Genomic DNA, 16,227 nt, shown 5'->3' with positions numbered 1-16,227 from the left:
TACGGGTTCTCTTCGCTGTTTCCTCCTCGATCAGCCTCATTCTTTCAACTACCCCTTCCGCCTCTTGTTTACTCAAAAGTTTAACAAGGGATTAAGAACAGGGAGTTGTTGCAAGCGTTTGTCGCGCGCATGCGCAGCTTCTGCTCTCGGTCTCCTTTTGACGCCGTGGGGCAGTGAGAGTCCATCAGAAATTTCCCGCCGGCGCGGAACATGCGCGCCACTTCCGGCCGGGCTCCTAACAACGGGGGAGGCTGGTAACCAGGGAGGGGGGGATGGCGGAGCGGGCACCGGAGCCCGAGGCGGAGGCGGAGGCTGAGGCGGGCGCAGGCGGGGAGGCGGCCGCCGAGGAGAGCGCTGCGGGCCGCAAAGCGCGGGGCCGGCCACGGCTTACGGAGTCGGACCGGGCCCGGCGGCGGCTCGAGTCCCGGAAGAAGTACGACGTGAGGCGCGTGTACCTGGGCGAGGCGCACGGGCCCTGGGTGGACCTGCGGCGCCGCAGCGGCTGGAGCGACGCCAAGCTCGCCGCCTACCTCATCTCGCTGGAGCGCGGCCAGCGTAGCGGCCGCCACGGGTGAGGGGGCCCGGCCTGAGGGTGGGAGGGAGTGAGGGAGGAGACGCCCCCATCCCCCGCTGAGCCTGGCCCCGCCCCATTTGCCCCCAGGCCCCGCCCATGGCACCTGTGAGCCCCGCCCGGCGCCCCGGCGGCCGGCCTGGGTCTCCGACTGCAGGTCCTGGGACGCGCCTGGCTCGCGGCCCCACCTCCCGTCGCTCCGACTGCCCAATCCTAGGACGCGTCCAGCCTCTCGAACCGCCTCCTGGGCCCTTGGCCCCGCCCCCTAGGGCTCTGGCTGCCCAATCCTGGTATGGGACCCACCTCCAAGCATTCTAACGGCCCAATCTCTGGAGGGGCGGCCCCGCCCTTCTGAAGCCTCACGGTTCTGAGGTCTCCACTGGCCCCAGGAACCTCAAAGGCCTCATCCCCTTAAACCTCTACAGTGTAGCCTGCGGCTGTGACTGAACATCCCAGGGCTCCCAGCTCTAACCGTCCTGAGGTTCCAGTGACCCACCTGGCATTTCATGGGGTCCACTCCCAGAAACCAAGGCCGAATACTCCCAGAGGACCCCTTACAATCCCTTAACCTCTTGGCTCTTGAGGAACACGTCTGCCTAGGGAGACTCGGGTGAAGAGGAAACCCCAAGTTAGTTGCTCAGGTGGAGGGCAGAGGTCTTTATGGAACCTTGGTCTTAAAAATGACCTGTAAGGAAGGAATTTTTCTCTTTCTGCCTTATAGGTTGATATGATGATTAAATGAGTTAAATTACACCCAAATGCTTAGAACAGTGCCCGGAACATAGTGAGCTGTCCGAATATTAGCTGTTAAAATGTTTGTTTCCTATTGCAAGCAATGCTGCAACAAAACCCTGATCTGCCCTGGTTTTCACTTGTATACATTCACACATTTCTCTCAGAGGAGATTCTGGGGATCAGGAGTCAACCAGAACCTGCTGAATTATACCCACTCCCTCCGCAGGGTAGCAGGCTGGCTTATATGCCCAAGAAAGAGCAGGGCAAGAAATGCTAGGAGCTTATACAACTTTAGGCCAGTGTCACAACTACTTGGAGTTTCTGATTCAGTTAGTCTGGGTAGAGTTGCAGATCCTATATTTTTTCTAAAGAGCTGAAGCTGTTTAGCTGGAGTTGAGAACCGCTGGCCAGAGGGAGCCTCAGGAGGTTCCTAAGCTGAAAGTGATGTTTCCAGAAACTTGTCTGGCCGAGCTGCAGCTGTGCGAGCCTGCAGGACTGGGGCAGGGGCACTGAGACACCCAGGCTGTGTGTGGTGTGGCAAAACCTGGCCTCAGGGCACGCAACATATGAGTAATCCAGAAAATACACTCAGGGAAGTTTCTTCTTTTAACCTGTATGGCATTTCTGTGTGGGAGGCACTGCAGTTATCCCCACTTCACAGATAAGAAAACTGAGGCCCAGAGGGGACAAAACCTGCTTGAGATTACATAGGCAGTCAGTAGCAAAGATGAGACTTGAACTCCAGTCTGAGTGACACCAAGCCTGTCTCCACCACGAAGTGAAGTTCCCAGCACCCCAGCCATGGTGAGGCTATGAATGGGTAGAAGTGGTCGTGGGTGTTTAGATTTGGGTTTGGGTGAGAATTGAGGCAACCAGTCTGGCCCTTTGGAGAGGAGGTGGGGCCATGGGAGGGCATAGAGGCTCCTGGGATGGGACAGTGGGGCACAGATTCCTGGGCAGAGCCTGGGCAGGAGGGATAGAGGAGCTCAGAGGAGCTGTTCTGGGACCAGACTTGGTGTATAGGAGCTGAGACATGTCATCAGGCTGGACAAGGGTTAGAGAGGGTGGGCATTGGACCTGAAGAGAGATCCTAGACTGGCTGTCAGGATATTTGTGGCAAGAGGGTGGTCCCAGCCACAGTAAGGAGACCAGTGTCCCAGGTCCTGGCTCTGTGACAATATTGAGACTCATAATGGTCATCATTGGGCTTCCCAGGTGGCTCAGTGCTAAAGAATCCACCTGCAATGCAGGAGACTTGGGTTCAATCCCCTGGAGGAGAAAATGGCAACCCACTCCGGTATTCTTGCCTGGGAAATCCCATGGACAGAGGAGCCTGGCGGGCTAGAGTCCATGGGGTTGCAAAAGAACTGGACACAACTGAGCAACTAAATAACAATGTGATCATCATCACCATTTGCTGAGTGAATAATTACCAGGCTCTTTATAATGCCTATAATGTCGTGCCAACCCCGTGAAGAAGGTACTGTTATGAGCCCCACTACAGATGGGTAAACTGAGGCACAGGGAGGCAGGGTTGCTCACCCACTGTCCCAGAGCCTGCTGCTATGGTTTAGATGAGGAAAAGCAGAGAAGCAATCTGAATCAGGTGGGCAGACCCTGAAGCATGGTGGCAGGAAGGTGGAGGGAGGCCCTGGCCAGTCCAGGAGAGATCGCTCTAAAGCATCTCAGAATGTGTGCTAGACCGCAGCTGGGAGGCCCACGTGGGGTCAGGAATCTGCTTGGCAGATCTGGTGGCCCTCCTGGTATAGGAGACCATGGGGTCCCCCCTGCCTTTGGGCTCCCCCAGGCCATGGCCCACGGGGGCACACAGTCAGTGTGGGGACCCAGGCAGGGCAGGGGAAAGCTCTGGAGGCAGGTGGACACAATGGCATAGCCTTTGGGCAGGACCCTCGTTGAGTAGGCCATTAGGGCCTGACCGTCTCCCCAGGACTCTGGTCCAGCCTCAGGGGCAGAATGTGCAGGACCTTGGATGGGGCTGTCTGAGGTCAAGTCTATGATGGTGCTATTGGGTAGCAACTGACTGCAGACTCAGTGGCTTTAAAATTACACAGATTTATGATCTCACATTTCTGTAGGTCAGGTGTCTGGCACATTGTAGCTGGATCCTCAGCTCAGGGTCTCAAGGCTGAAATCAAGGTATCAGCCTGATATGCCATTGTCACCTAGAGGCTCACCCAGGGAGAGACCTGCTTCTAAACTTGCTCAGAGCTTTGGCAGAATCCATCTCCTCAGGGCTGTATGGCTGTGGTTCCTGCAGTCTTGCTGGGCCATTTTCAGGTCCTGGCCCCTCACAGGCCCCCTTGCTCTCTGTCTCCATTCTCTGGCCTCAGGCCCCCTTGCTCTCTGTCTCTAGTATCTGGCTTCAGGCCCTCTTGCTCTCTGTCTCCAGTCTGTGGCTTCAGCAGTGCATTTATTATTGTTATTAGTTTTACTCATTTACTTTTGGCTGTGCTGGGTCTTCGTTGCTTCAGGGGCTTTTCTCTAGTTGCGGAGAGTGGGGACTGCTCTCTGGCCGTGGTGTGTGGGCCTCTCACTGCCGTGGCCCCTCTTGTTGCAGAGCACAGACTCCAGAGTGTGCAGGCTTCAGTAGCTGCAGCACATGGGCTCAGCAGTTGCGGCTCCTGGGCTCTAGAGCACAGGCTCAGTCGTGGCCACAGGCTTATTTGCTCCACAGCATGTGGGATCTTCCCGGACCAGGTTTCGAACCTGTGACTCCTGCACCGGCAGGCAGAGTCCTCAGCATTGAGTCAGCAGTGCACTTTTAAAGTCTCCCCTGCTTAGGTCAGGCTCCTCAAATAAACTCCCTCTTGATAAGCCTACTTCCCAGTCTGGGGACCCTGGGTGGGCGGCCTCATGCTGAGGGCCTCAGTTTCCCACTCTGTGAGGTCGGTGATGATGGTAGACCCCACTCCAGGGCAGCAGAGCCCAAGTGAAGCCACTGTGGACAGCAGGCCAGGCCCAGGAAGCAGAGGCTTCCAAGCTGCCCTACACGAGCAGGATTAGGGTCTCACCATCATCAGTCCCCAGGGTCACTCCCCACTGCCTCCTCTCTCTGTTACAGGAAGCCTTGGGAGCAAGTCCCTAAAAAGCCAAAGCGGAAGAAAAGTAAGTAGGGCTGCAGCCAGGGTGGGGGTGGTGATGGGAGTAAGTGGCTTTGTGGCTGGTTCCCACCCTCCCTCCCTCGCAGATGGTTTATGGAGGGCCCACGTGTGCCAGGCACCATGTGAGATGGGGCAGACTCAGCCCTGCCCTCCCAGAGCCCACAGTCTCACAGGAAAGATGGGGAGGGTGGGGGCAGGCCAGGCAGGCCTGGGGTGGGGATGTAGGGGCACCAGGAAGCCCAGAGGAGAGTCCTGACCCAGCCTGGGGCTTGGGTGGGAGTGAGGCCAGGAAGGGTCGGAGGCAACCTGAACCAGTGCTGTGCCCAGCGGGAGTGCTCTCATTGCCCCCATCTGACCCAGAAAGGCTGAGTCACTGTCCAAGCTGCACAGCTAGAAAGTGGCCAGGCCAGACCGCAAACCCAGGTCTGTGCATCTCCCAAGGGGTCCCGTCCGCTCCTCTGCTCTCCTGCCCGGTGCGTGGGAGTCAGCCAGGGAGAAGCCAGGCAGAGCAGAGGGAACTGTTTGTGCCCCGGCCTACAGGGCGTGTGGTGTGCCAGGCTCGAGGGGAGCCGGGTGTGGGCTGTTGAAACAGAGGCTGGAGCTCCTGGTCCCAACCCCCTGGCCAAGACCCCGAGCCATGGGGCAGTGGGCCTTAGGCCACATCCAGCAGGGTGAGGGCCTGTGGTCCAGGGACATCCGTCTGATGTCAGTGAGCCCCTCCCCTTCCCCTTCTCATGGTCAGATGCACAAGCTGAGCTAAGACCGTGACTCCCAATCCCAGAGGAGATAAGGAGGCAAGTGCTGGGTGGGAGAAGTGGCTGCTGGTGGTACCCCATGATCATCACTGGGTTGGTGGCCCCAGCACCATCCCTAGCCCCCAGGACCTTTCCTAGACCCCCTCTTCATCCCCCAGCCTGGAAAGTCAAGGGCACACCTTCCTCCCCGTCGGCTGCAGGACTAGGATCATCACAGGAATCTTAGGTACCATTACCTGTCTTGGGCCCTATCGATGTCGTCACTCCCTGCCTCCGGCAGCCCTTAGGAAGTGGGGACCATTATCCTCCCCCTGCCCAGAAGGGGAAACTGAGGTTCAGAGAAGCTGAGTGGCTTCTGGGAAATGGCAGAGCTGGGATTTTAGCCCAGGCAGTCCAGCTCCAAGGGCGAGGGGCAGGGCAGGTGTCTGGAGGAGGAGGGCAGAACCCTTGCAGAGGCCCTAAGGTGGGACTTCTGTAGGTGAGGATCTGGGAGGAGGCCCTGAGCCTAGAGTGGAGTGATCAGGGGAGCAGTGGGAGGAGGTGATGGCGGGAGGTGACAGGGCAGGACATGCAGGGCTTGGGAAACCTCGGGGAGGTCTTTGGCTTTTACCCCCGGTGAGATGGGAGCCCCGGTAAATTCTGACCAGAGAAGGGTGGTGACTTGGCCCAAGTGTTCAGAGGTGCCTTCTGTCAGCCGTGGTGGGTAGGGGCAGAGGTGAAAGCTGGGAGAGCAAGGTGCAGCGACTGAGCTGGGCAGGCAGGAGACGCTGAGCTGATGAGGCCGATCCTAACTGTAACCGGCGGCTGACAGTTGCCGCGCACCTGCCGGGCACCAGGCTTTGTCGTGTATAAGACACGACTCCAACAGTGGGGACAGTCCCTGGGTAGCCTCTGTTGTCTCCAGGGCAGGTCTCACGTTTCTGAGCCTCAGTTTCCTCATCTGTGTACTGGGGACAGGCCCGGACAGGACTCAGGAGGGTGTCGACCTCTGGGGAGCCGTAAGGCCGAGGATGGTTCTGGGGGCCCCGCTGCTGGGCGGGGTTGGGGGGCAAGCACTGCCCCTCACGCTGCCCCGCGCCTGTGTGTGCAGGGCGGCGACGCAATGTGAACTGCCTGAAGAACGTGGTGATCTGGTACGAGGACCACAAGCACCGCTGCCCCTACGAGCCGCACCTGGCTGAGCTGGACCCCACCTTCGGCCTGTACACCACAGCCGTGTGGCAGTGTGAAGCCGGGCACCGCTACTTCCAAGACCTGCACTCCCCGCTGAAGCCGCTCAGTGATTCGGACCCCGAGAGTGACAAAGGTGGGTCTGCTGGGGGAGCAGGGAGGGCGCACCATGGCCTGCGGGGTCTGGGGCTCTGCCAGCATCAGGCCAGCATCACAGACCTCACAGCAAGTAACATGGCCCTGGTGTTGGGTGATCTTGCCTTCCTTGAGCCCTTACAGAGCCCAAGGGCTGGTCCCCGTTCTGCGAAGGGACCACCAGGGCATGGCGCAGTGTGCCGGAGATCAGGGACAGGCAGGGCTGGGATCCAGGAACCCAGCTCAGCGGCTGGAGGGACTGGCAGGTGCTGGGCCTCTCCTGGCCTCTTTGTTCTCCTTTACTTTCTCCACGTTTTTCTCAGTTTTTCTCAGGAACCTCATTCTCTTGCCCTCCCTGTGCCCCATTCTCTGCTCTTGACCTTTTTCTGATCAAGAAGACCAGAGACCCACTTTCCCCTCCTATCTTTCTGTATTTCGTCCTCACTCTTTCTGCCCCCCACATCATCTCGTGCCTTTTTCCTCTTCCCCCGCACTGTCTCTCCTCCATCTCACTCCCCTTTTCACCCCTTTATCCCTCCCCCACCACTGGCCCTGCGTGCTCATCTCTCACTGCCCCGGTCCTTCACCTGCCATCCCACACCGCATGCATGCGCGCGCACACACACACGTGAGCCAGCGGCCTGCTCAAGACTAGGAGGGCCCCGTTGGCTCTGGTGGGGGAGCAGAGGAGACGTTGTGGGTGGTGAGGGGCTGCCCACCTGCCTCGGGCTTGGCACTAGAAGGAATCTGGGGCCCACTGCCAGGCACCCTGCTGGAGCTGAGGGTGGGGTCAGCCACCAGGGCTGGCAAGCATCTCTGAGCAGGTGGCGTCCCAGCTGGCCAAGGGGAAGCCGTGGGCGAGAGGTGTTCCGGGTGGGCACCCCAGCCAACGGCTGTCCCATGGTGTGTCAGCCAGGCTCCCAGAGAGCAGCCAGCCCCATGGCCATCTTGTCCTCCTAATGCCAGGCCCTGCCCTGAACCACCCTGGCCCCTCCCCACTCCTTCGTCATTAGCAGTTGAGGAAACCAAGGCTCCTGGGAGTCACGTGACTGGCCCATCTGGCTCTGAATCTGGCTAGGTTGGGGGTGGTACCCAGAAGCATCCCTTGATGGCCCAGCCCAACTGTGACACCAGTGGCTTCTGGGTCTGGGCTCTCAGGAATGAATCCTGGGAGCAGTTGGCCAGGTCTGTTGTGAGTGCTGGCCGGCGGGGAGGGGGAGGGAGTGGCTGTGTCCCTGTGCCAGCCCGGGCCCCTCAACAGCACCCTTACCAGCTCTCTGCCAAGGGTGGACCTCCTACCAGGACCACCGGATGCTGGTGGGTGTACGGCCAATTCTGTCGTTAATGTCATTATTAACTGGCAAGAAGTCTAGTGTCCACTTAACAGCTGGACATTGTCATTGGGGATCCAGGCACATGCCCTGGCCAGGCCCCAACTCTCTAGGAAGCTGCCCCCACTCCAGGGTGGAGCCACAGGGCTCAGTCTACCCTAAAGATTACAGAGTGTTAGAAGGAGGGGCAATTGGGACTTCCCTTGTGGTCCAGCAGCTAAGACTTCCTTGCTACCAATGCTGGGGACCTGGGTTCGATTGCTGTTGAGGGAACTAGCTCCTACATGCTGCAACTAAAGGTCCTGAGTGCTGCAACTAAGACCCAGTGCAGTCAAATAAGTAAATATTTATTTTTAAAAAGGGGGCAATCCCCCCACCCTACCCCTGCTGCCGCCTAGGGATGAGTCAAGGATGGGTGGGAGAATATTATTATTCTATAATAACTATGATGGGAAACACTGAAGAGGTGCTTACCATAACCCCTACTGTCCTATTTACTCGTTTAAATACCCCCAAACACCCCCTGGGTAGGTGCCAAGTTAGCCCCAGGCTCAGAGAGGTTAGCAGGCACCCCCACTTCACACAGCTGGAGGAGTGGGCACTGGGATCCCCCTCCAGAGCCTGTATTCTCCACGTGACCCTCTGGGACTGTAGATGTGATATGTAGTACCCAGACAGTATACCCCAGCTGTGTCTCGAGTGAGTAGCTGAAGGGGCAGTCAGTCATTTGCCCAGTCCCCAGTTTCTTCCTGTGTGTGGACATTAGTACCAAATGCCTGGGTAAGATGCCCGGCCCCCTTGGCCTTCATCACAGCCTTGGTCTTGGATTCCCTCATTCTTACAAACTTGAGCTCAACATGGACCAATCAGCTGGTACCCTGTGCACAGGGACAAACCCCCCCCCCCCATCTGTTTGCTGTCTAGAGAAGCAGACAGTAAACAAGATAAACAAGTAACACCGAGAGTGAAGTGGAAGTTGGCAAGTATTGGGGAAAAAAACAAGAGAGAAAAGGGTGCAATTTGAAACAAAGTGGTCCAAGGCATCCCTGAAGAAATACCACTTGAGGAAGGTTGTGATGGAGGTGAGGGAGGAGCCCACACAGGCATCTGCAGAAAGAGGATTTGGCAGAGCGAGTGGCCAGTGCAAAGGTCCTGAGGCAGAAACCTGCCAGCATCTCCAGGTATGGAAAGGAGGTCAGTGGGGCTGGAGAGGAGGTCACCAGGGCAGATTGCGGGCTCTGTCGCCATGGAAGAATTTGGCTGCTATTCCTGTGACCTGACACAGCTCACTTCCACTCTCGTTCCACTGGGACTCAGCTGTATTGCCACACCTAACAGCAAAGGCTGCTGGGACATGTAGTCCACCAGGTGTCAGGAGGAAGAGACGGGGGTGAGGGGCGCACAGTGGGGTTGTTCGGTGAGCAGCTGGCCTGTCTCTTCCGCAGGAAGCAATGAGCAGATTCTTAGAAAGGGAGGTGACCTGAGCATGTGTTCACAGGCTCCCTCTGACCCTGAAGACAAGACAGGCTTAGTGGGGGACAAGGATGGGAGCAGGGGCACCCAGGAGAAAGAAGTGCATGTTCTGGGCTGGTGGGACTCTGCCCAGGATTTGCAGGGCAGGGATAGGAGAAGCTGCCTGCCTGGGGATGTATTTTGGAAGCAGGGCCAACAGATTTTGCTGACAGATTGGAAGTGGGTGTGAAAGGGAGAAGTCAAGAAGAGCCCCAGGACTTTGGCCTGAGCAACTGGACAGGCATAGCTGCCACTGGCTTAGATAGGGATGTCTTTGAGCCTTTCTCTGAGGGGAGATTCAAGCCAGAATCTGAGACGCCCATAAGACCCAAACACACATGAGAGAGAGCAGTGGAGGATGCAGTGAGGTGTGACAGTCTGCACCTCCGCAGGAGGTTCAGGTGAGAACTGTCCACCGGAGGCACCAGGCTATGGGGAGAGATGGCACTATAATAAAAATAGATGCAGGCAGACCTAGGCAACATTGCAGATTTGATTCCAGACCACCTCAATAAAGCAAATATCAAAGTAAAGGGTGACCCATGAGCTTTTTGGTTTCCCAGTGCATGTAAAAGTTACGTTTACACTAAACTGTGATCTGTTAAGTGTGCGAGAGCATTGCAGGGGAAAAGAAAGGTACATTCCTTAATTTAAACATAATTTATTGCTGGGGGATTCCCTGGCAGTCTAGTGGTTAGGACTCTGATCCCACTGCAGAGGGCATGAGTTTGATCCTTGGTTGAGGAATTAAGATCCCGCATGCCACACACCTGGGGAACAGTCCAATGAAGTGACTCACGGAGGAGCCCCTAGATAGCTTTAGGATGGGAGCCTGTCACTGGTGGCAGCTCTCAGCCCTGTCCCCAGCCCCCAGAAGCAGATGGGAGCTGGAGAAAGTGAAATTCACTCAGTCGTGTCCAACTCTTTGTGACCCCATGGACTGTAGCCCGCCAGGCTCCTCCATCCATGGGATTCTCCCGGTAAGAATACTGGAGTGGATAGCCATTTCCTTATAAAAAGTTTTGGGAATTGCCTGGTGGTGCAGTGGTTGAGACTCTGTGCTTCTACTGCAGGGGGCACAAGTTCCATCCCTGGTCAGGGAACTAAGATCCTGCACGCCCTGCAGCGCAGCCAATAAATAAATACATAAAGTTTTAAAAACTCTTTTAAACAGTGAGGTTCTGAGAGCTTCCAGGTTGGTGGACATGCTGAGGTGCTGGGAGACTGGTATGTCTGTAGAGAGCCTCGCAGCTCCATGACGGGCCCCCCACACACACACATAATTACCTTGCCCTGTGTTTTTCTTCCATCCTGCAAATGCTGAGATGTATCCTTTATAATAAAACTGTAATCAGAAGCAGATCACTTTCTTGAGTTCTGTGAGTTGTTCTAGCAAATTATTGAAACTGAGCAGAGGTCTGCCGGAACCTCCTCTTTATAGCCGGAAGTATGGGTGATCTGGGACTTGTGACTGGGATCTGAAGTGGGGTCAGTCTTGTGGGACTGAGTTCTTTAACGTACGGGGTCAGACGCGGTCTCCGGACAGATGGTGTCAGAACTGAATCCAATTGTTGGACACCTGGCTGGTGTCCAGGAGGAGGGCGGTGTTTAATGCGGCCAGCCCAACCAATGCGCTGGGGTGAGTGGAGAGCTGAGGAGAAACCCCAGCGAGAGCTTGCCAGGCCCATAAGAACAGAAAAGGCTGAAAAGGAGCCACCGGGAGGAGCTAGGAAGCCTGAGTGTGGATCTGGGGGCTGAGGCAGGGGAGTATCCCAAAGTGCAGGGGCAACAGTGGAGGATATAGGACTGAGCTGACCACTCTTACAGGGGAGTGGCAGTACCCAACCCCTGGGGCCGGGGGTGCTTCCCACAAATACCAGCTGCTGCTGTTGTACACTGTTGTAACCATCCCCTCTCCTCTGTCACCACAGTGGGCAATGGCCTGGTGGCCGGCAGCTCTGACTCGTCCAGTTCCGGCTCTGGCTCTGACTCCGAGGAGCCCCCCGAGGGCCAGCCAACCAAGGCGACAGTAGCCACGGCGGCAGTCACACCCACCAGCCCGGCAGGCAGCAGTGGGCTCATCACACAGGAGGGCGTGCACATCCCCTTCGACGTCCACCACGTGGAGAGCCTGGCCGAGCAGGGCACCCCACTATGCCCCAACCCGGCCAGCAGTGGGCCGGAGGCCCTGGAGACAGTGGTGTGCGTGCCCGTGCCCGTACAAGTGGGCCCGGGTCCCGGCACCCTCTTTGAGAACGTGCCCCAGGAGGCACTGGGTGAGGTGGTAGCCAGCTGTCCCATGCCAGGCATGGTGCCCGGGTCGCAGGTGATCATCATCGCCGGCCCCGGCTACGACGCCCTCACAGCCGAGGGCATCCACCTCAACGTGGCAGCCGGCAGCAGTGCCCCCGGAGGGGGCCTGGGCGATGAGGTGCCCTGTGCCATGATGGAGGGCGTGGCTGCCTACACACAGACAGAGCCAGAGGGTGGCCCACCCAGTACCATGGACCCTGCTGCCATGACAGGCATTGAGACCAAGAAAGGTCTGGGGGGGCCATGCCAGTCCGGGGGCTGGAAGGGGGGCACATTGGGACCTGGCGAGGGGAGGGCGAGGAGTGACCCCAGAATGAGGTCCTCAATAGCCTTAGTCCCCATGGGCACTCACTCTGTGTCCACCCCCATAGAGAAGGAGGACCTGTACGTGCTCAAGAAGGAGGAGAAGGAGGAGCTGGTGGCCCTCGAGATGGCTGAGCTGGCTGCGACGGTGCCTGAGAGCGCCGAGCCTGAGGCCGAGGCTGACGGGGAGGAGCTAGAGGGCAGCGACATGTCCGCCATCATCTACGAGATCCCCAAGGAACCCGAGAAGTGGGTGCCAGGGTGGGCGGGGGCAGGGAATAGGAGCAGCTCCTGGGGCAGGAGCTCCAACGCCACAGGCTCCTCTCCCTCTAGGAGGCGGCGGAGCAAGAGGTCGCGGGTGATGGACTCCGACGGCCTGCTGGAGATGTTCCACTGCCCCTACGAAGGCTGCAGCCAGGTCTACGTGGCCCTCAGCAGCTTCCAGGTGAGCGCCCCACCCAGGTAGGCCCGGCAGGGCTGCCTGTGCAAGGCGTCTGGGCACTGTGGCTCATGGGGTGAGGCCTCCAGGTGCCACTGGCCTGTCTCGCATGCACCCACCCGGCCCCAGCTGGTCTCAGCCTCACCACAGAGAGGCAGGCATCGCCTCTGTGCCTTCCACTCCTCCTCCAGCCCCGCCCATCCTGCCTCCTTCGGCCAGCCACTGCCTCTGCACACCCTGTATCCTGCCTGGCCCCAGGGGCTCCCCCCACACTCCCCCTCTTCCAGTCCCTGAACTCTCCCCACCTCTGCCCAGGCCACCCTGTCAGCTCAGGGTGCCTTCTCTCCAAGCTTAACTCTGTGTGCCCCTCTGCCAGGAAGCCCACCCTACTTCCCTCTTCACCCCCGTCACTCACTGCACTACCAGGACATACCTGCAGTGTGCCCCCTGGGGTCTGGAGCGGGTGCCCTGACAGCAGAGACAGAGTTCCATCACAACCCCACTCCTGGCTCAGGACATGGCTCCAAGAGAACTCTGAATTTGCCAAGTCATGTTTTCATTAAGCACGTATTGAGCCCCGTCTGTGTGCCAGGCCTGGTGCTGCACGCTGGAGTGGTTGTGCCAGTGAGTTAAAGAATGAAAGAACAAAGGGATGAATGACTTGGGGGCTGCCTGCTCCAGGCTCTGGGGGCAGCTCAACAGCACAGAGTCACTGTGGGGCTGACAGCCCTGGACTCCAGTCCTAGCCCTGTCACTGCCCACCTGTAAGACAAGACCAAACCACTAAGCCTCCAGAGCCTCAGTTTCCCCATCCACAAGCTGGGCTGGTGGCAGCCCCTTCCCGTGGTTCTGACGTGGTTCTGATGAGGCTGACCGATGCCCTAGCCCAGAGCCTGGCTGGAGCAGGTGCCCAGTTAAGCTGCTCTTTGATCTCAGTTGTGGCCCTGGGCCCCAGCTTGGATCTGGGAGTCCCTCCCAAGGGCAGGGGCAAGCCCCAGCTGGCCCCCATCTGTCCCCACCCTGCAGAGCTCCGAGGTGGGCCCGTGGCACCCACTCCTGCCCCTCTCCCCCCCAGAACCACGTCAACCTCGTGCATCGGAAAGGGAAGACCAAAGTGTGCCCTCATCCTGGCTGCGGCAAGAAGTTCTATTTATCCAACCACCTACGGCGGCACATGATCATTCACTCAGGTCAGGCCCAGGGCCCGGGTGGCAGCTTGAGCTGCAAGCAGGGGGCCCTGGGCCTGGAAGCCAGGGCTGGGAGCAAGGTGCAACCTGGGCCTGGGGCTGCCTCTCTCAGAGCCGCCTCCATGTCCACCGCAAGGGCGGGTGTGAGATGGTGGAAGTAAAGCAGTTCACTTGGCACGTCCCCAGTGGTCAATAAGCTGGAGCTGCATGGCCACAAGGACACCTGGTATTATGAGTCATGTGTAGCTGGGCAGGGGCTGGCTGCCTCTGCCCTAGCTTAGCCCCTGGGCTCCCCACTTCCGCAAGCAATGCTCATGTGGGAGCTGTTTCAGGACTGAGCCAGGACACTGAACCAGGGTAGGGAAGTGGACTGGAGACAGGATTTCTGTTGCGTCTGCCTCAAGCACCTCACTGACCAGGTCATAGCATATAGGTTCGTGGGGAGCGGTGGTGCCTCCCCAACATGCCCAGCGGGAGGGCACGGCTTCAGATTTTTCGAGAAGCCGGAACTTTGGATTTTTATGTTAAATCGCCCCAATAGGTGAAATATGCGGGTCAAACTCAGGCCCACTGTGGCTTGGCAGTTTGCGTCCTGTGCGCCTGAGGGATCCGAGTTCAGATTCTTGCTCTGCCCAATCGCCTTCCTTGGCAGCCTCTGAGCCTCCTGCGAGGATGAAGCCGCGCTTCATCTTAGCTGCCTTAGTTATCCTAGTCTTCTTCAGGTGTCCGCGAGTTCACCTGTGAAACCTGCGGCAAGTCCTTTAAGAGGAAGAACCACCTGGAGGTACACCGGCGCACGCACACGGGCGAGACGCCTCTGCAGTGAGTGACAGGCCGGAAGGCGGGGGGCCCGCCCAGCGCAGTGCCTAAGGCGGGTGACGCCCCCAGCGTTGCCTCTGGGGTTTCCAGAGTATCCCCAGGTGGCCCCGCCCCTTTCTGGGCCGGCCCCGCCCTAGTGGTTGGGCCCCGTCCCCGAGGCGAGACGACCCCTCCCTGGTGCTGCTCTTCGGCCCCGCCCACTCTGACCCCGCCCCCCTTGCCTCCTGCGGGCTCTCCCCCAGGTGCGAGATCTGTGGCTACCAGTGCCGACAGCGCGCATCGCTCAACTGGCACATGAAGAAGCACACGGCCGAGGTGCAGTACAACTTCACTTGCGAGCGCTGCGGGAAGCGCTTCGAGAAGCTGGACAGCGTCAAGTTCCACACGCTCAAAAGCCACCCGGACCACAAGCCCGCCTGATCCGCCCCGACCACTGAACGCCCCTATTTATTCGTCCGATTGGACACCATGCCTGGGCCTGTCAGGGCCGGGACATCCGCGGGGGGCCGCCCGGACCGCGGGCCGGAAGGAGGCGCCCCTGCTCCGCTCTAGGGCTGGGCCCCCGGGGCAGGTCCCCCACCCCCGCCCGATTTCTGGAGCTGGCCCCTAAGGTTGCACTGCTGGAACTGTGTCAAGAGAGAAGGGCGAGATTAAAGAGCCAGAAAGGAGATGTTCTTCCCTAGGCTTGATTATTGGGGGAAGGCGGGTGGGCCCCTCTCTGTCTCCAGCCTGGTCCTTTCCTGAGCAAGGCGGAAGCAGACAGAACCCTTTCCTGTCAACCTCCCTTCTGCCTCGGCTACCTGGGCCTGGCAGGCCTGTCCACTCCCTCCTCTGACAAGGTCAGGGATGGAATGTTGGGGCCCTGGAAGCTATTGAACATCTCTCAGGACTCGGGATCTGACTCCCTCTCTTAATTCTATCAGAGAACACTCATCCCTCACTCGGAGTGCACAGGGACCAGTTGGGGAGATGTTCAGTTAAACATCAACAGCTGTGAGAAGCGCCGCACAGAAAGTAGAATGATAATTAGTTTCTGGGGCTGCTGTTTAGGTTGGTGGTCGGGGGGAGTTGAAGGGCTCTCTAGGGTGGTGGCATTTAACCAGAGTGATAAAGGTTCCATCCCTGAAGGAAGCCGGAGGAGGCAAATGCCCAGTGGAAGGAACAGCCAGTGCCAAAGCCCCGAGGTAGAACTGGGCTCGGCGTGTTCCTGGAACAGGAAACCACGGGGGGTGGGGAGGGATTTGGCAGCGGCAGGGCGGCTGCCTTGGCCCCATTTCCCAGAGGAGGATGCTGAGGCGGCCGCCTCCTCAATGCGGGCCGTCAGGGAGAGGGATGGGGAGCGATTCCAGGCCACGAGGCCGCCAGGTGGCGCGCAAGCCGCGTGGGCCCTGGTGGCCGCAGCCACGTGACTCTGGGGCCCGCAGCCGCGAGCCGGGGCACGTGCCCGGGGGAGCCCTGTGGCGCCACGCGCAGATTGGCCCCGCCGGTTCCTCACCAGTTCGTGGGGGCGGGGCCGCAGCTGGGCCTCATTTTATTCTTCGGACTGGGAGCTACCCCAGCCGGGGATAGATGAGTCGGCGAGGATGAGCGAGTCCGGCTGCTGAGGCCGCCCCCGCGAGCCTCCCCGCGAAGCTCAGCCCCCTTCGCTATCGCCGCACAACCGGGAGCCAGCAGTTTCCATGGGAACTGCAGCCGGGTCTGCGCGCCCAGAAGTAGCCTTCCCGTCACTAGCTCAGTTTCCGATCCGACAGGAGCCAGGAGGAACATGCGGCGGGAAACAAGCCATCGGTCGGGGTGCCCGGGGTTGACAGCGAGGTCGCCCAGGGAAATCCAAA

At 58.9% G+C, this 16,227-nt stretch overlaps 1 protein-coding gene across 4 annotated transcripts; it reads left to right on the top strand.

The window, feature by feature from the left end:
* The first annotated feature begins 237 nt into the window (after positions 1 to 237).
* On the top strand, positions 238 to 15,060 carry ZNF653 (zinc finger protein 653). Of its 4 annotated transcripts, none has more exons than XM_027969697.3 (9): positions 238 to 571; positions 4,389 to 4,432; positions 6,274 to 6,489; positions 11,263 to 11,874; positions 12,016 to 12,196; positions 12,281 to 12,392; positions 13,462 to 13,576; positions 14,296 to 14,395; positions 14,635 to 15,060. In XM_027969697.3, the coding sequence occupies exons 1-9, from the start codon at positions 273 to 275 to the stop codon at positions 14,810 to 14,812; spliced, it is 1,857 nt and encodes a 618-aa protein (XP_027825498.1). In that variant the 5' UTR covers positions 238 to 272; the 3' UTR covers positions 14,813 to 15,060. The 4 variants fall into 4 exon arrangements, with proteins under 4 accessions (XP_027825498.1, XP_027825497.1, XP_027825499.1 ...); XM_042249980.2 differs by adding an exon at positions 662 to 861 and having other exon boundaries at positions 438 to 571; positions 11,263 to 12,196; XM_027969696.3 differs by having other exon boundaries at positions 11,263 to 12,196.
* Positions 15,061 to 16,227: the final 1,167 nt, after the last annotated feature.

The sequence above is a fragment of the Ovis aries genome, chromosome 5 (genome assembly GCF_016772045.2).
Source record: "Ovis aries strain OAR_USU_Benz2616 breed Rambouillet chromosome 5, ARS-UI_Ramb_v3.0, whole genome shotgun sequence".
NCBI lineage: Eukaryota > Metazoa > Chordata > Mammalia > Artiodactyla > Bovidae > Ovis > Ovis aries.
This window is presented reverse-complemented; position numbering and strand designations above follow the sequence as displayed.